At 45.1% G+C, this 19,860-nt stretch overlaps 1 protein-coding gene across 5 annotated transcripts in view; it reads left to right on the plus strand.

The window, feature by feature from the left end:
- The window catches only part of RNF111 (ring finger protein 111), an 86,621-nt gene that overhangs the window by 11,112 nt on the left and 55,649 nt on the right, over positions 1–19,860 (plus strand). For all 5 annotated transcript variants that reach the window (XM_019504310.1, XM_019504312.1, XM_019504314.1 and 2 more), the window contains exon 2: positions 12,305–12,431. In XM_019504310.1, coding sequence (XP_019359855.1) covers positions 12,305–12,431 — 127 coding nt within the window. The remainder of the gene's footprint in view (positions 1–12,304; positions 12,432–19,860) is intronic.

The raw sequence follows: 19,860 nt of genomic DNA on the forward strand, positions 1-19,860 counted from the left end.
AGCAGGGGGGTGGCTGTTCCGGTCCCTGCTTAGGAAGATGGAGGCAAAGAAATCGTTAAGCATGTTGGCTTTGTCGTCTGATGTGACGACCACATTTCCTAATGTGTCCTGCAGGGGCCCTACATTACCTGGAACCTTCTTTTTACCCCCTATGTATTTAAAGAAGGACTTCTTATTGTCCTTAATCCGGGAAGCTAGTTCCAGTTCCATCTCTGACTTGGCCTTCCTGACTGCCCCCCTACATCCCCGAGCAACTGCAGTATAGTCATCCCTGGTGATGTCCCTCTCTTCCATTAAGTGTACGCCTCTCTTTTAGCTAGGAGACATTCCCGGATGCATTTGGATGCTTGTTCTAGCATACCAGATAATACAGGGGCAGGCAATTATTTTGGGTGGAGGGTCGTTTACCCGGTTTTGGCAAGCTGTCGAGGGCCACACGGGTAGCTCTGCCACCTGGTCACTATCTTGGGACCAGTGTCTCAGGGCCAGCACTGGTGGGGCCCAAAGCAGGGCGCAGGCTGGCAGGGGTCTGTGGAGCTGGGCTGCACCAGCAGGGAGAGGGGGGAGCTGGCCCAGCGCCATGGAGCCCTTGCCAGCCAGGACCCTGTACTCCTGCTACCCTGCTCTGGGCCCTGCTGGTGCTGGCCGTGGGACACTGGTGTGGGCCCTGTGCAGCTGTGCGAGCCTGGAGCCAGCGCGGGGGGCCCAGGCTTGCACTGGGGGCAGGTTACAAGCTGGTGCTGAGCGTGAGGGGAAAAGTGGCCCCTCACCCACCCCATCCCTAGTGCCCCATGCTTGCTCAGGGCATCCCTGCGCGGGCTGCGAGAGGCTGCAGCAGGGAGCACTGGCCACGGGGCGGGCAAGGGGCGGCTTTTCCCTGCGCTCCTCCAGCTCCTTCTGTGCCCTTCCTACCCCCCCTCCCCTCCCCTCCCCTCCCCAAGGCTTCTACACTGGGGCAGCCACTTGATCCCAGGCCAGAAGCTGGGGCCCCTGCTGGGGCTTCTGGCTGGTGGGGCAGGGCAGGCCCTGCTGTTGCAGGGCTTCCCCTGGGTCCTACTGCCCTTGGTTCCTGCTTTTTGTCAGGAACCAAAGAGAGAAATGTTAATTTTCAAAAATTTTTAGGGGCCCTGCGGGCCGGATAGAATGGCCCCACAGGCTGTATTTTGCCTACCCCTGAGATAATGTCTCCGTGTTTTTGCCAACAATAGCAGGAATTGGGCAGAGGCTACGGAGCAGCTGGTTGTGATACGAAGGGGGAATTGCCTAATTCCTTCTGTGCCACCTCCAACTACTCTTCTTCTGTTTCAAGGATGAGGAGGGTAGTTGGAACTTCTCCTGGGTGACGCATCTCAGTTTCCTCTTAAATGCACAGGAACAAAAGTCTCAGCTTCCCAGTTGCCCATTTTGGTTTCCCCTTAATGTTCTTACTGTGCAGCTAGATTGATACGAAACTACACAGATCACTGAAAATGGAAAAAACTTGTAACAACTTGCAATGCAAAAATCAGATGTCCTTGTCCCAGAAGTAGACCTAGCTAGCTTTTTGTTTGTTTATTTGTTTTATAAGTGTAAGGTCTCTCTTTAAACATAAAGATCATTTGCAAGTAATAGGCAGATATTGCCTTTTGGATCATGAGCATCAGCATAACATCCAGATTTTTTGTTCATTTCCTTAGGATACTGTGCTCCTAAATGAGTTGGATGCCTTCTTAAAATTTTATCTGCCTACGTTTTCAGTTGCTTGGAACATTGTTTGTGAAGTCTCAAGTAAAGAGCACTGTGGTATTTATTCTAATCTACTACTTATACAAGCAGAAGTTGGAGTCCACATTCAGAAGAAAATGTTAGAATTCATATATATATGAATGAAAACATAGTCTTTTCCCATTGCTGGAACTTAGAAGTCTGTGTTCACCTGGCATTCAGAAACTCCTTCTCTGGTTCCATAAACTTTTATTTTTTTCTGTATGCTTGGGATGACAAACTCAATTGGCACACATTTACTTTGTAAATTCTCATAGCCTCTTGCTTATCTTGCAAGTAGTTTTCCAAATTTACTTTTGAGGGTGCAGCAGTAATGCAAAAGAGCAGCCTTTCAGAAAGAGGGATGACTGATAGATTTGCTATGAACAGATGAAAAGCCAGATCTGTATATAGGTTTTGATGCATGCATCAGTGCACTGAACCAGAGTAAATCCACCTTTTCAGGACTCAAAGCTAGCGATGGTGTGTAAATACTAGCTGTTCCTTACTGAAACCATTACCATGATTGGCTAAGGATTGAGAATACTTTATATAACTGGAAGCAGAGAATCTTGTTTATATCTTTGGAAGTTGGGTAAGAAAACTCTTTGACTCAGAAACAGATATTGTTTGCCTATGGCATTTGGGAGGTGTAAATTAGGAGAAATTGGTTTACTCCTTTTCCCAAAATGTGTATGAAAGATGTTATTTGTGAACCATCTTTTTGTTTTTAATGCATTTCATGCTGTGTTTTTTTTTCCCCTTGAAATTTTATAACTACAGCGCATTACGTGAAGAAAACATATACCTATTAATCCACCCTGCACTGCTGCATTGTATTCTTATCTGTTCCCCTTGGTAGCTGACTACATGTCAAATGCTGTAGTGAAGAAGGGACCATTATAGAGGCATACTGAAGAGTAGAATACTTGCTATCCTGCATGTAACCTGCCAACTACATTTGCTCTGTCAGGCTTCCTCCAGCCTTGTGGGAAGCATGATCGGTAGGGCTATGCGAAATTTCTCTGGGTGTTTCATTTCGAAGTTGTTTCCCCCAGTTCCCGGTTGGATTCCCTAATTCTCCTATCTTTCCCCCAGCTCTTCCTGAGGGGTGCAGGCCTCCAGATGATGCAGGATGACAGCAGGCTGCCACTGACAGCCGGTGATGGCGGTGGCTCTGGGCTATTTCCCCAGCTGACAGCAGCAACCTGCTGTTTTCCTGCACACAGATCCGGGGGCCTGCACTCCCTAGGAGGGCTGCAAGGCTGTGTCAGACTCCTCCTGGTGGGCACAGGCCCCTGGATCTGCGCACGGGATAACAGCAGGGTGCTGCTGCTGGCTGGGACCAGTGCTGGGTGCAGCCCGTACCAAGTGCCAGAAAGCCTGGTGCTGCCACTGGCCCCAGCCAGCAGTGGCAGCATGCTGTCGTCCTATCTGGGGACCTGTGCCCCCCAGGAGAGCTGCAGGGCTGGACTCCTCCCGTGGGGTGTGGGCCCCTGGACCTGTACGTGGTATGATGGCAGGCTTCCACTGCTGGCTGGGTGCAGTGCTGGGCGCAGCCTGTGCTGAGCACAGGGAAGACTGGTGTTGCTGCTGGCAGCAGCAGCATGCTGTCATCCTGCGCACACATCTGGGGGCCTGCACCCCCCCAGGAGGGTTGCGGGGCTGTGCCAGACTCCTCCTGGATGGTGTGGGGCCCCGGATCGATGTGCAGGATGACAGCATGCTGCCACTGCCAACTGGGGCCAGCGCCAGCACCCAAGTCTGCCCACGGGAACCTAAAGTCTGGCACAGCCTCGCAGCCCTCCTGGGCGGTGCGGGCCCCCAGATCTGCACACGGGATGACAGCAGGCTGCCGCTGATGGCAAGTGATGAGTTTTGCTTTGAACAGTTCGAAGTGCAATTTCTCAGAATCCCCTGCACCTATCTCCTTGAAACTTGGCAGGCTTCATGCCCTCTGAAGGGGCTACTATCCCTGCGAATTTCATCGGAATTGGGCAAGAAATGACAAAAATATAGGCATTTTAATGATTCCTCTCTATAGCCTATGGGCAAAACATCGAAACAGCAAAATGGTTTTGACAAAATGAAATGGAACGGTGCTTCGGCACAGTGAAATGAAACACTGTCCCTTCACGATGGCAAAATGGAAGTTGAAACAGTGGTGCTGTTTCACACAGCCCTAATGATCAGCTTCCCAGTCGGGGAAAAAAGCAGCCTTATAATACAGTTGGATTAGCTGAACTTTTTATAAGCCACTTCCCAAAAGTAGGTACCATCTGCTCTAAGTAAAGAAGAGGAAATACAGTGCATCAGAAATGTAACTATTCATGTCGCAGTATCCACGTTTAGTTGCTTGTTACTGTCAGTGTACAGTAACTTCAGTAACTTAGTGCCTTTTTGCAAGTATGTAAAGTGTTTTTGAAGCCATGGGGCACTCTAACATCAAACTGCTGTTTTAATACATTTGCTACATTTAATACAAAATGAATATGCTAACTAGAAAATGTATGCAGTCAAGCTCTTGCTACAAACATCAACAAAAATCTTATTTTAGTCAATATTTTGGTAGAAATCCTTTCATTCAGGTTTTTATTCTAGTATGCAGCATGACTGAATCAAAGCCAAATAAAGCATATTTTGCTTGATGAATCTTGGTTGTAGAGTGTTTCACTTATATGCATCAGAAGTCCCTAATTTGCTTAACTGGACAACGCAGTGACAGTCCCAGCCCTGATATGTTACCTGTTGCTTACATCACAATTAGCATGAGTTATCTGCATATTTAAGTGAATAAGCAGCTTACGTTCGTAGTACTGTCCCACTGTCTACTTGTAAAGTAACTATAGTCTGTTTAACTGCATAACTTGTGAACTGACTAGGAACTGTTTATTTCAAAGCTGCTGTGGAGGGGTACGGTGTTGAAGGTATGGCCAAATCTGCGTGCTCCCCGTAACCCAAAACAAACTTCTCTGTTGCACTATTTTGTAATGCTGCATGGAGCACCTGTAATGCTATGAGTCACTCAGTCCCTCAGCAACCCACAATGCTCTTCTCTTCCTCTACTGACCTCCCCTCGAAAGGGAGGAGGAGAGTTGGGTGGACAGTCACTGACTGCAGTCTGCCTGCTCACCCTTCTCTACTGGGACAGGCTTAGTGATTTCGGTACAAAACCCCTCTGCTCCCTGTGATAGGGTGGGGGAGAGCAGAACCGGAGGTCTGAGCAACACTGTATACAGCCCTGGCTAGAGAGCATGCTACTGACTGCCTTTGGTGCAACCACTTAGCGCTCCAGCACCTCTGCTCACATCTCAGCATTATACTTTCAGACTGCACTACAAATGTACGTTTGGCTCCGGCCAGAGAAACAAGGTAGCGAGGCTTAAGTGCACAGCTAAGCACTGATAGCAGACGGCAGATAACATATTTTATCCAGCATGCTTCGCAGATACTTGAAGTGGGCATGAACATCTGCAGGATCCCAGCACAAAAGGCTTTCCTCTGCATTTAATTACAGCTAAGAGAACATCCTAATGAGGACCTGTAGTTAGTATTTTTTCACACAATGTTTTGGCTTCACAGGGATTATCTCTTAAATTAGTTCATAGTAGCTGACTTTAATTTAAAAAATGCCCCTCTTGGAAGAAAGAGTATGTAGCACAGCGAAAGGTAGGGGTGGGCAGTTATGCTGGTGGAAGGGCCGTTTAATGACTTTTTTGGTGAGCTCTTGAAGGCTGCAAGAGTAACCCCACCCCTTGACAGGTACCACACCCTAAGTGCCATCTTGCCACTGGAAGTCCCTCCCCTTGCCCTCCGGAAGTACTCTTTTTGGGAACAGTTCTTACCATCTTGGAACCAGAAAAAATCCCAAACAAATGGTGTACTAAAAATCAGACATCCAAACATCTAGTATAACATATTTGAATTTTATTTCAAAAAACATTTTTGTCCTGATAGTGTATATAGAAGTGATTTGCAGATTGGCTCAAAATAAAGTCTTACTCCTGTATATTGGGTGTGGGTTGTGTATGTGTGGGGAGTGTGGGTGGGTTACTGGGGGGCTTTGTGTGGCAGTGGGAATGGGGGTGGGAGATTTGTGGAGGGGATTGGGGTTTGTGTGGCTGTGAGGCCTCCTGTCACACACCCCCTCCCCCACACCATGGTGCACAGCCCCTGCTGGCAATGGCAGCAGGTGGTGGGCCCTTGGGACACTCTTGGCCCCGTAGCAGGCAAAATTTCCTGGTGATACACGGCTCCAGCTGAGTCCCAGGGGCTGCATGTGGTGGCACGGAGCCGGCCCGGCCTGCTTGTGTGTGCCTTTGAACCAGACCAGGCTGGCTTTGTGCCAGCATGTGGGGCTCCTGGCACTACAGGAGGGAGACACATGCCATTGGGCTGGCCTTGTGCTTCCACATGGGACTTCCATTGTTCCAGTGGGAAGGTGCACGTGGTGACACAGAGTCCACCTGGTCTGATGACACACTACTCCCCACAGGTCCTGGTCCACATACCATCATGCTGGGCAGGCTCCATGCTGCCACATGGGACTCCCAGAACTGCAGCCAGGAGCATGTGCCATCAGGCCAGGCCAGGCTGGCTCCATGTCTCCACATGTGGCTCCCTGCTGGAGTGCTGGAAGCCCCACATGACAGCACAGAGCCAACTTGGTCAGGCCCTATGGTGCACGGTTCTTGCCTGCAGTGCCAGGAGCCCCACATGGCAGCATGGAGCCAGCCTGGTCTGGTTCGAAGGCATGTGCCAGTGGGCCAGGCTGGCTCTGTGCTGCCATGTGCAGCTCCCGGAACTCAGCCGGAGCCACACGTCACTGGAGGGCTCTGACTGCTGCGGGCCATAAGTGCCCTGAGGGCCTGCTTTGCTGCTGCTGCTATCAGTGGTGGGGGCCCACACTCCCCCACAACCCTTACATACCTCACACCTACCCACACACAAGCACACTATCAGGCTGAGTGGGCTCCCTGTCACCACATGTGGCTCCTGGCACTGTAGGCAGGAGCTGCCCTCCCCACTCACCAGCTGTCCAGTCACCTGTCATTGTGCTTGGTGCGTCCACATGGGGAAATGGAGGCACAGAGTCTGCCCAGTGTGATGGTGCATCACCTCTGAAAGCCTGCACCTTCCACCCGCTTCATCTTCTGTGCACCTTTCACCACTGTCATCTTCTGTGCACTGATGCACATTTTGCCACTTATCCAACCACATGTGATGCAGCGCAGTTCACCTTAGCTTGCACACAGAGCAGACTCAGTTGCTCCAAAGCGGCAGATCTCTGGCGTGTCATGGGACAAAAAAGTATATGTATAAATGCCTGTAAAGTGTGACTAAACATCCTACCAAGTGTTCACTGTATTGAAAGCAGGTGTGTATAAATGACTCTTTTGTACAATTGTTACAAAAAACCAGGTCCAAAATCTAGACTCCATAAAGTGTGACAATGAATAGGTACTTCTACCTCTCAAAATGTTATGAAATGGATCTATGTAACTTTGCAAGACTGCCTTATTTGAGAGTGGTTTTGCCCTTAACTGTCAGGAGAAAATCTTACCACAATATCTGGAGTTTAGAAAGTAAACAAGCAGAAGGAAATAAGTTTTTTTTGTTTTAGTTTTCTAAAAGATCACTTGCCAAAAAAATTGAACATGAAATAATGATGGTTTGGATTGTTTTGTTTTTCACTAACTTGAAATTCCCCTTGCATGCTTTTAAGTTCTCCATTTTCCAGTTGTAAGGAACTTTTATATTTGACTGCCGGAGGCACCATTTCTAGCTTTAGCATCAGTATAGATCAAGAAATAGAAAAAAGGAGAAGTTACAGAACTTAAATAAATAAACACATAAAAAAGGACACTCTTGGTACTTCTAATGTGGCAGTAGCAAGTTGTTGAAAGCATAACTATAATCAGTCACTTGAACAATTATTCCAAGTTTCAAAAATTCTTTAAACTTACTTTGAAGTCCATCTGTTTTCCTCCACTGCCGTCGCCTGACTGCCACACCGCACTGCCCTGTTCCCTGGGGCAGGCAGCGAATGCCAGAGTGGGGAGCCCAAACACTGGTTGAAGCCAGAGTAATGAGGAGAGCAGCAGTTGGGCAGGAGCTTGGAGCTGCAACTTTAACCGGTTGTGGGTCACATGCATTGAAAGTGAGCTGTGGCTCTCAAAAGCTTATGGATCTCCAATTTGATTAGTCTTGATATGCACCTCTGCTCTGCCTTCTGCATGATTATTTATTTACCTCTCTAAAAGTAGGTAAAATTGGCTCATTTGGGAGGGGGATTTCTGTTTTCATACTCTGCAAAGCATTCTAGGGTAATCTCAGCAGAGGAGCATATGTAAAACTTCCTGCAGGGAAGGGATGCCTTGCTAAAGGAAGCCAGGGTTATAGCTGTGGCTCCAAAAAAGTGCACCCTCATTTTTCAGAAATCTCATGTTCACAGGGTCATATTTAGGTGTTTACATTTATTTTTTCCTTTTTTTCTAAATGAGAGTTAGATGCTAGCATCTCGTTTTAGGATCTGAGCACCTCTAGTTGTGGCTTGGGTGTGAAGCATTGGCACACATTGCTTCCAAATGGCTCTTCATTGCTTGCTTGCCTAACCAGTACAGTTTCAGAGACAGCAGCTGAGGTATGCTTGTGTATAAGTTGCTCACTTGCTTCAGTTGCCTCTAACTGTCCTCTGTTAGTTCTAGGTGTGATAGCCTGAGACTTCTGCTAAGTCAGCCACCTTCCTTCCACTGTGGTTAGATGACTGTTCTTGAGCTTCACTTCTGGAGCAAGCTTGAATTTCTGCAGGGCTCTTTCATTTATTTTATGACCTCTCATGCTCTTGCTTGCTAAATAGCGTTATTGGAGGGAGTTGTTCCTCCTACCCCAAAGCTTTGCTTTATGCATCAGCCTTCCTCTGGGCATGGCCAGAGATAATGGAAGAGTTCTGGGAGAGATGAAGCATTGCTGTGCCATGCTTCATGCATTGGAGCCACATCTGGGCAAAAATTGGAAACTTCTGATTTAATTCCATAGCCGAATTTGGTGCAGCTCATGGAGACCCCCTTCACTTGCATGCTTTCTGTGCTGGGAAATGGTCATTCAGTCACAGTGAAAGGAAATGGTTTCTGTTCTTTGCTGTAAGTTGTAGTAGCTGAGGCAGATGGTAAAGTGTGTATGCTTAAAATTAAACTAAAGTGTGTCCTAATGCTGCAGTCACCTTGGATGGCTGTTATTCCTTCTTCTTTAAAGGGTTGTGGAGTTGCCAGCTTAGCATTTGCCACTGCCATGGTATCCATTTTATATGGCAACTTTTTTTCCCCATAGATACTGAAATGTGATGCAGTTCAGTTCTCTGGGCTAGGTGTGAGCCTCCTGAGAAGCCCAAATCTGTCACTGTCAGAGTTGTAGCTGATGTAGCAGCTTCACATGGTAGGATGTTGGGAAGCAGTCTGTTTTTAGAAAGCTTTATTCTGAGTTCCCCTGGTTGGTTGTAACTCAGGGATGGGCAAAATATGGCTCCCAGGATGGATTTTATCCAGCCACCAAGGGACTTTATCCAGCTTGTGGTGGGTCCCTCCCTCAACCCTGTCTGACCCAGACTTGGGAGGAGGCAGATTGGGGGGGGGAGGGGCTGCCTGGGATTGTGATGCATGCAGCTGGTTCCATTGCCTTCGGGCGCACAGCCTGGGGTAGTGCTGTGGCTGGACTCTGCTTCCTGGCAGCTGCAGTGGGGGCAGCTCTTTCCAGCTGCTGCTGCCAGTGTTGCCACCGCTGGACCTGGCTGTGCCACCTGGGCGCCCTGGCCCGTCTGCCTTGCACTCATTGCTGGGGGCGGGGCCTTCATGGAGACCAGCCTGGGACCCCTGCAAACAGGACACTCTTGGCCAGGTGGATAGGTTGGGGCTGCAGGTGGGCAGGGAGTGGTATCTGGGAGTGGGATGGGCAGCCAGGAAGCAGCATCAGGGAGCGGGGCGGGCTGGTAGGGCTGGGAGTGGGATCACAAGGTAGTGACAGCTCAGGGCCTAGGGCAGAGTCGCAATTCGTTCTCTGCATGATGGATTGTGACTCCCGATTAGGGAGAGGGGCAGAATGTATGTCTGTGACTTGGCCCCTGCCCACGGCCCCTGCCCCGCAGGCATGTGTGGGAAGCCCCAGTACAAAGCATCTGCAGGGTGACCCCGACAGATCATGACTGGATTAGGCTGACCTGTGCTGCTGGCCTGTGGTGCTCTACAACTGTGTTGTACTGGGGCTACCTGCGCAAGCCTGTGGGCAGGCCACGCGTACGCTCTGCTCCCTCCCCAGTCAGGCTGGTCATGATCTGTCTTGCAGGAAACAGGCTGTGGCTCTGTCCTGGACCCCAGCCCTGTCTACCTGTCTTACTCCCTGAGACCACTGCCCACAGGGGCCTCTTAATGAGTTTGGTGAGCTGTTGTGGGCAGGGTGGTGCTGACCTGGCCTGCAGTAGATCAGCAAACCTCTAAGTGGCCCCTGCTGCCCAAATAATTGCTTACCCCTGTTCTAGCTGGTGTAGTGCAATGAACACACAGATGATGGCCTATTCAGTGTAGGGATCTTGTCTTGATCAAAACCTGCAGGAAGTTAGGTGTTTATCATACAGTCAGTTTGCACTTTTATTTTCACAAAGCCAAGGTATTACCAAATTGTGGAATGAGTTGCTTGTCTGTTGGGAAACTTGGATTTCGGGGAGAAGATCCTATTGTAAAACCTGGCCTAACAGCCAGTTTTGGTCCTGATTCACTCTGTGTGGTTGATCATGAGTGCTGTGATTGTTTGGTGGAAGCTGCATCTCTAATCTCAAAGTCTCAAGCTCACTCCATTTCTCTTAGAGTCGTATTCTGTAGTGGATCAGGGTGGATCATCTGGCTATAGCAACCACTTTGTTCACACTATAGGCCCACACACAGGAAGAGGAGTGCCTTATGCTCCTTTCAATCCAGTGGTCCCCTTGGGTGGTAGGTCTTCCACTCTCCTTGAGTGACACCCTGGTAAAGAGTGGTTCTGCTGTTCCCCATCTTCATGTTTTGTAAGCATGACAGTCACAATCTTATTTAGCACTTCTGCAGTACAGTTTACTCTGTGTTCCTGTGGATGGTGACTCAAAATGGTTCTCTTCAAAATGTCTAGCTGCCAAAAGGTACCTAGCAAATGGATAAAGATTTAAAGTCACAAAGATCTTTGTGGTTGGGGCTGGCCTAAAACATATAACTGTACAAGCCTAACAGGCTCCACAGAACAAGTCTGAGGCTTTGTCTGACCCTGCTGCAATCTGTCTGTCTTCCCTTTCAACAGCTACTGACTGCTTATCTCCTTCCATTTGTCTTCAGGTAGGTGATTTTAAAGGGGTCTTTGATGTAGAAGTAGAATCTAGAAAACTGATCTCCAGTCAGATGGGTAAGCTCTTACCAATTAATGGCCTGTCCGCTATTTCCTTAAGGACCCTTTTGAAGTATTTTCTCCTGAGATGTCTATCTCCAGTTATTTTGTTTCCTACCTGTTAATAACAACTGGTTTATAATTCAACTCTGTAGATGAGCATTATAACATTAAGAAGGTAAGCTGTGGTGCATATAATTTATAAATAAATGGGAAATACTCCCACCTAGTTTGGCAAGTTTATTTGTAATTTCATGGCTGATCCTTACCTTTGTGCTTCAGCGGTGAGCTTCCAGGATCCAATAAGAGTTGCTATAGAAAAGGAATGAAGATTGCAGGTAGAAACTGTATGAGAGCCACTCTTCGGACTCTTGGTCTTCCAACAAAAATGGTCTATAACTAGAGCAGAACTGTGAAATGCACATCAGTGTGTCTAGTGAATACAGGCCTCTGAAGTAATAAAACTTAATCATGTGTCTGTAGGTCCTTGTCTATTTGTGCAAGACCTTTAAAAAACAGAACAAAAAAACCCAAACAAACTTTTTTCTACAGTTTAATACTGATCATCTTTCACTTTCCCTTTTTAACTTTTTAGATGAGGATTAAAGTCTTAAATAGGAAGTGGTGCTGCTTATATTTAAAAAAACAAAAAAAACCCCATAAAACTGGCAGTATTTATACTATGCTTCAATAGAGAGTCTTCATATAAATCATGGATGAGGAATGAAATAATGAGGTGGTACCAGTAATGACCAAAATATTTATTATGAGCTGTATGGTAGAATGTTGCACATTTATTTCCAGTCTGCCTGATTTTTGTGCTTCCTAGTTTTTGGTTTTTTTTTCCTTTGCACTAATTGTGGAGGAGCTCAGGACTCGTGTAAAGCTGGAATATCTCCAAAATTGAGTTGTCTAATTCTGTCTTAAGTCTCTGAAGATGTCGCTGTTTGTAATGGGAATGAATGAGACTTGACAGATGCTTTTGACTTGGTTTGCATTGAAGTTTGTTACATAATTTATGCTGCAGACTGTGTCCTTCTCTTTATATGCACTATAAAACACACATTAAAATAGTCTTTTTAAAGGTGAATAACTTAAATTTATCATTGTAGGGTTGTAATAAATGTTTCATGCAAAATTTCCTTTCTCTTGGTTCCAGGAAGTATAGATGAAGATGTTGTAGTGATTGAAGCATCCTCTACTCCCCAGGTCACTGCCAATGAAGAAATCAATGTTACCTCAACGGACAGTGAAGTGGAGATTGTAACAGTTGGAGAAAGCTATAGGTGAGATACCTTGTCTCTGTCTCTGTCTCTGTCTCACACACATGGAGCAAGACATCTAAACCAGTGCTTGACAGTGTTCTTAAGTAGTAGGCTGGATTGATCTGGCTCAGGTCAAAAGTGGGTTAGCACTAGCACTGTCATTGCTACTTCTGACTTGCATGGATCTGGCCTGCCATAGGTTGCCAACCCCTGATTTCTGTTAAACTGTTTAGTTAAGTCTTTTTTTATTACTTGCTTGTGCCTATATTTGTTTGGTGTATAATGGTCTTCAGCATTGATTTACATTGTAGCTTGACCACAAATCAGATTAATGTTCAGGATTGTTGGTATATATGGAAGATTAGGTTTCTCTTCCATAACTTCATTTTTTTGTTTCTAGTAGAGGTCCTTTGTTTACAACAGTGGTGCCCAACCTTCCTGCCCCACAGACTGCATGGGGTCAGTCCATGGGGCAGATCCTGCCTGGGGCTGGTATGTGGGGTCAGTCCTTGGGTGTAAGTCAATGTTGTGGGGCCCATCCAGTGCACAGGGATACACTGTCTGGCTCTTGGGGCTCCTCATGGGTCTGGACATCTGGCAGTAGGCAAGTGGCTATTAATGCTGCTACTACTCCCCTTTCACCAAATTTCCAGACCCCTGGGGAGACCAGTGGGCTGAATCTGGCCCCCATCGTGGGGATTCTGGCCTCTTCCCTCCCACTTCAGAGTGCTGTTTCTCTTGGGCCGTGCAATTTTAGCGCACTGCTTCCAGTTTTAACAAGGGTTAAATATGCACGGCTTCAGAGCTGTTTGATCAGTCCACATTAACATATATTATTTATTAGAAGCATTCACTGAAACTGCAGAAACACTTAGAAAGGCTCTTCAGATACTGAAAGTGATAACTTGAGAGGTGTTCTGTGTTCCAGATAGGCTTTAAAATGTCAAAAATTGGTCTGGATACACCTGATCTGTGCTCATAGAACATTCATTCAAGACTTTGATTAAAGGTAGATGGAGTGTTTTTATATGTCCAGCTTTCTCTTTGCACAGCATCAATTAAAAGTGGCTTGTGTACAAGCTATAAAGGCTTGAAAAAGCATATTGAGTAAAAACTATTGGCTTATTATCTTTTCAGTTACTAAAATATCTTCCCATTGCTGTCACTAACTCCAGTAGAATGAGGCTTTTATTTAGCATGTTTTACTCTTTAGTTCTCAAGGCATTTTGATGCCAGCTGTCGGTATAAAGACCTTACTAACTTGACAGATTATTCACCCAGAATCTGCATGTTCAAGTAATCTTTATGGAACAAGGGAACAAGATTTATTTATTTAAGACCTAGTTCTGGAAGCATTGTTTCTTGACAGAAGCCTCTCTAAGGTACCTGCATATGTGTCTACCTTTCTGCTTTTTTGCAGTTTTTACTAGCAATTCTGATAATTAGCTAATGACAGAAGATAGTCCTCAATGCAGCTTTTGGTTTAAGGACTCTAAGCCTTATAGTTAAATAACACAGTATCCTCCTAATCGGTCGGTCATTTCTTACCTTAAAGTTATTTGAGTACTTCTGCTTCAGACCTCCTCATGTGGTCTGCTCAGGCATATTGCAGTGGTCCCAGAACCACATTATGATGGTAACCTTTCTTCTGTGCTACAGCATCAACAGTGCTGTTTAGGATGAACCTGGCATTCTCATTTAAGATTCTACAAATAAAGTGGACATTATAAAGGTTATTTACCATTCTTTAAATACTGTTCAAAGCAAAATAAGTGGCTTGTTCTGTTCTTGTGTTTTTGTATTCTTTGTTTTCTATTTCACGTATGTTGCATATAAGTGAGACAGGTTATTGCATTTTTAAAAATCCAGGGATGTATTTGTGTTAATATATACATGTGTGTTAATATCTCAATTGAATCAGAATAAAAATGTGAAGACCTTGCAGTACTTTAATCCCTGTTTCATGTTGGTTTTTTTAACTTACTGAAGGGACATTCTTCCTGTTCTATCATAATTCATTTTGAATAGGTAGCATCACATTTAAGCACCTTATAGTTTCATAGTAGCTAGGGCCACGAGGGACCTGAACAGACCTTATCTGCCTTCAAGTTTTTAGTGGTACTTGAGCTTGTCTTGGATTCAGTACTTTTGGATGGCTGTAAATTTAAAGAATAACTTCTTTGATTCACAAAGTTTTCTGGTGCTCTGAGCATTAAACATAAACAAAATACTTGTAACTCATTTTTTGGCAAAATCCTGACATCGTAATGTAAATATGTCAGCCCTATCAAAGGAGATGAGGTACAATACATGGTATCTGAATCTGGTCCATCTCAGTCCAGGTAGATAAAAGTGTTGTGTTTTTTATTAGTTTGTTTTTAAACTGGTTAAGTGGACTTTTGCTCCCTCATAAGCAGAACAAAGAAGGTTCTTTGTTCTGTGTGGTTATTTCACAACACTTATTTTAGAAAGTGACCATGCAAAGAACCTTTAGCTAAGCTCCAAAAAATACCCATCTGATAGAGGGCTAATATTCAAACAGGAAGAAAAAAATTGGATAAAAACTATACTTGCTTTACTCACTTCTTGAAGTTGAAACATTACTAGTAAAGGTCCAAGAGCAGGAAATATAATTTTAAATGCAGCTTTTAAGCTTGTCTGGCTTACACTGAGCCCTTTTTATCAATTATTAAAAGGTTTTGTAGAAGAGAAAGATATTGAGTAAAATTATGCCTACTAGCCCTGGGAAGATGTGAAACCTAATATCCTCTATGAAATGGAATTACCGGTTCTAAATCTAAAGGAAAACAAAAAGCAACTGTTAGGAGACAAGCGAGTTTTGTTGGAAATGTTTTGTTCCAACATTTAGACCACATAGACAGAAAATGGCATTGCTTACTTATCACTGGGAATGGGGTGAGGAGGGTTGAAAAGAGGACCCTGGAATTTTTAAATTATCTGGGAAGGATGGTGAGAAGGGAGAGTGTCTTAATGTGCCAGGTGCAGCTGCTGATGCACCAGTGTTTGGGAACAATTTTTTTTTTCCTGTCGTGGTAGCACCCAGGGGTGATGGAAAATCCTCTAAGCGTCTTTCAAAGAGCCAGCCTTATGTAGGGTGACCACAGTCATTTGAGGGAAATCTGGGATAGGCAGGGCGATTTCTGTATGCATACCCCCTCCCCAACCCTTTGGTTCCCAGGAATGGGGCCAGAGAGGACAGTGCAATGTGCATGTGCACATATGACTGTGGCTCCCCCCTGCTTGCTTCCCCAGACTTTGCTTGTAGCCCACCAGAGTCCAGAGTGGCTGTGGTCCCTGGAGAAAATCAAAGCAGAAGTCCTAGATTGGCATGAACCCATCCTTCTGTGCCTGACCTCTTACTCAGGAGCTGGATGCATTTGCACCAGTCCAGGACTTTTTGCTTCAATTTTCTCCAGCAGCCAGGATTCTGAGACCAGTCGCCAAAATCTGGGACATGTAGTCACCTAGCCTTATGCCAGCTGCCATCCACCACAGCAGTGAGCTTGGCTTTTCAGTCCTTATTGCCCCATCCCCAGGTATGACCCACAACACCTTTGCCTAGGCCCTATACTGATCCAGAAAAGGTTTTCCTGGAGGATGCCAAAGAGCAAGCCCCAGCATGTTCTCTTCTGTTGGGTGACCAAGAAGCTGAGACTGTGCTAGGAAACTCAAGGAGTAGGAAGAGGTAGTGGTTCTAGGCCAGTTATTCCCATACTACCATAACTTATTTGATGCTGGCTTCCAATTTTTTGCTACTAATACCCAGACCATATCTATGCTGTGGGAGTTAAGGGAGGTAGTTGCTGATCATTTCACCATTGCTCTTAAATGGTGGTCAGTTTGAAGGAAATAAATGACCCCAAAATGATTCCAACAGACTTCTTTGTTTTATTAGAAGGGTCTTCCAAAATGTCAGATAAAGCTTGTATCCAAAACTTCTATTGATATTTTTGTGGCCTAAGTTACCATAGAGGTGACTTAAAATTTTCCCTCTTCTGTCCCCAAACATACACCCTGCATATGTTCCAGCTCCATATATTGACTTCTACACTGAAACCAGTATCACATGAGAGATGGTGTGACAAATTCTGAAAATCTGTGTTAGAATGCTGCCGTGAGAGGTATACAGGAAATCAGACAAACTTAATGTAATGTAATGCAGCTAACTCCTACATTGTTTTCACATTTGGAACTGTTAGTTTGGAGGAAACGCCTCCACCTCTGCAAGCTATCACCACCTCTCAACACATCAGCAAATTCAGCACAGCACAGTAGCAGTAACATTCTGTGTACATTAAACACAACAGTAAGCAGTTTTGCTGATGAGCAAAACTAGTTTGTTCCCTGTGGGAGGCTGTGGAAAGGGGGGTTTCCTTGTACAGCTCCTTAAACCTCCTTCCAAACCCCAGAGGAGCTAATACACAAAAATACTTACAGCAGTGGTTTCATCCCCTACTCTAGCTGTGGCCACAGGGTCTTTTCTTGGGCTACTGCTGATGTCCTCTGTCACAGTAGGTGTTCAGTGTTCACTCTGAATGAACACTGAACTCTGCATTTGTGGTTGAGAAGTTTGGAGATGGTTGCTCCTGAGCTACTAAAGGTTTAGGTACTGGATGGTGAGTGGGAGAAGTGGATGGCAGTTGCTGTAATACTGACTGCACATCCTTATTCAGAGGCCATCATTGTTATTTCCCTCTACTATTATAGCATCAGGACCAGCACATTCTTCAAGCTGGGAAATGGCAATACAAACCATTACAAAGTCGTTTTTCTGTCTCTTAAGTAACTACCTGTTATAGTACCACCATTTTACCTTGTCTGCAGTACTGGTGATATCTTGGGATAACTGTGGACAAAGGACTCCAGCTGTTTCATGTTTCTCAAGTCTCAAGCAGATTATATGCATTTATCTCCTCATTTCCTTGCTGAAAGAAAATAAGCCTTAGAGCCTTTGCATTGGTAGTCTGAACTTTTTTTTGTATTGCTCCTTCTACTTGTTCCTCCTACTTGCTACTTACTCTTTTAGGACATTGTTCCCTGAGATGCTCCGATTCCCAGGAAGGATTGCCTTGGGCCATCATTTGGTCTTTGAAGTCAGTCTCTGTTAGTTCTTCCCTAGCAGACAGGAAGTGAATTGCTTGGTCAAAACTTGCTTCTTCCATGTTGCCTAGCTTTATGGTTGTAGGGCATGTATTCATTTCTTTAGTGGCCATGGTATGGGTACAAATTTGGAGGCTTTTATTTGTTCTTTCTCTCTCTCTCTTTTGCTGCCTTTTCTCCCTGTAAGCTTTTTAGTATACTGCATATGACAAACTGGAGTAGCTGCAGAACTTGCTAGTTACTGACAACAGTGTTTGCACCCTTGCAACACCATTTAGAAGTTGTACTCTGTATAAGGAAGTGATCGCTGTCCACTGTCTCTGGTAGTTTTTTTTCCTTGTCACTAACCATGCAGAGGTGAGTGGTTATACACTACTCTGACTATACTGCTTCCCCACCCCCCAAGTTATTCCTGATAATGCAGTCTTTAAGACTCTCCCCTTGGAGACCCACTTTCTAAAGATGTTTGTCTTGCCTCTAGCTTTTCTTATGTTGTTTCCCCAGTGGCCAAACAGCCATGTAATCAGCTGTCTGACCACTCTTTCACACATCACTAGTCCAGGTACACCTTTCTACCCTTAATAACATTTTATACTGCACTTCTCTGAGCACCATGTATGGCATGGACCCCTAAGAGCAGCTGGGGGTGTAACCATCCAGTGTCTGGAGCCCTTGCTTGCCCCGCCGTGTGTATGGAAAGAAGTCTGTCCATGGCTAGCATTCTTGCTACCTCCAGGCTACAAGACTGAGTTCCTCTCAGTCTGTATGCATCCCTTCATAAAGAAATGCACACACGTGAATGTTAAGTTTAATCTGTCAGAGTAGTTGCCTAGTGGTATTTTTTTTCTGGGATGCCATCCCTTTTTTTTTTTTTCTCTTTCTTCTTTTTCTTCTGGTTGTTTCCCAGTGTCTTCTGAAATGGATCCCTACAGCTTTTGCTCACTGCATTATCCAACTGTACACGTACATTCAAGCAACCGTTCTAAAATGTAGTCAACTGCATGCTGTGAAGAAAAAAAAAATCCTACATCCATCCTTTCCTCCCATCTTGAAATTTTTGTTCCAGTGTTGTGGAACTTAATAATGGACTGATGGATCTCTATGATTGTATTTTAGTTGCTTTGTAGTATGGAACTCACCCCCTTATGCTCTTTGCCGATCCTTATAGAAAAATCATTATACAGGAGATAGTCGTTCTGCTGTTGGTACTATAGAAAACAGTTCCTTCAGTATGAGGGTAAATGTTTCCACTTGAAATGCTTCCTAAAATGGCTGGGTGAGGAGGAGAAGGGTCCAATGTTGTATTTGAAAGGTTTTTAACATTGTCTGGAGCTAACTTTGGCCTCGCTAATTCAACTCGTGGATCCATAAAACAGGTTTGTTGCTCATGATATTCTTGTGAATTGGATGCGCAGAATTTTGGAAACACTTATATGTTCAGGTTGACTAAAACCAGTTGCTGATACAGAATCAAAAGTGAGGTCCTCTTTCCAGCACCAAAGCTATTCATCATCAAGGTTGTACCAGTTTTTGCTTTCTTAAAGAAGAAAAATTCAGTCTAGATAAATGTAAACTTTATTTCATTTAGGGATAATCTCAACACGTAGAGCTTCATTTTATTACTAGTTTTCAATTACTTCATTGTATTTTACTCCTATGTAAATTCTAACACTGACCCTATGACTTCAGGCAGTGAAGCCAGTTAACCTGCCCTAAGGCTTTGTCCATCTGCTGCTTAGATCAGTTTTAAAAATTCATGTGCTATGTTCAGGCTTAGTGTCCGAGTAGACTGACAGTTGTATTTGTTGCAACATGGCTGACTGATCCTTTGTTGCATGTAAGAATATTTAATGTTGAAAGGGCTGGATTCAGCTTACTTGTAGAGTGCTGAAGTAACTGAAACTTTGATAACCAGGGTCACCTCCTTTGCCTTATCACAGCTACATCATGTGCTGTGTCCCTGCCACATTTTTTCTGTAGGTGAGCATATCTGACTCTGGCAAAGTGGACTCTGACTCTTCTTCCTCATGAGATTCTGCTTCCAAGTTTTCTTCTTTCATTTCCAAGGGTCTGTGCTCTGGAACTTCTTCAACCGTTTCTCTCCTGAGAGGAAACTTCTGAAAATGGCCTTTTCTTTATTGCTCTGCACTGCTTCTTGCTCTTTTTTTTGTTCCTCTCCCCACAATTTTAGGACTGTCTAAGATGGCAGTGGCCAACCTGTCACATGGGCAGGCAGTGTATTTGACAAATGAGCCCTTGGTGCCAAGTTACAGAGGCACTTGCAGTGGCTGTTGGAATGGCACTCAAGGAGGGGATCAGAGTAACATTT

Source organism: Gavialis gangeticus, unplaced genomic scaffold (genome assembly GCF_001723915.1).
Source record: "Gavialis gangeticus isolate Ggan-Ray unplaced genomic scaffold, GavGan_comp1, whole genome shotgun sequence".
Taxonomy (NCBI): Eukaryota; Metazoa; Chordata; order Crocodylia; family Gavialidae; genus Gavialis; species Gavialis gangeticus.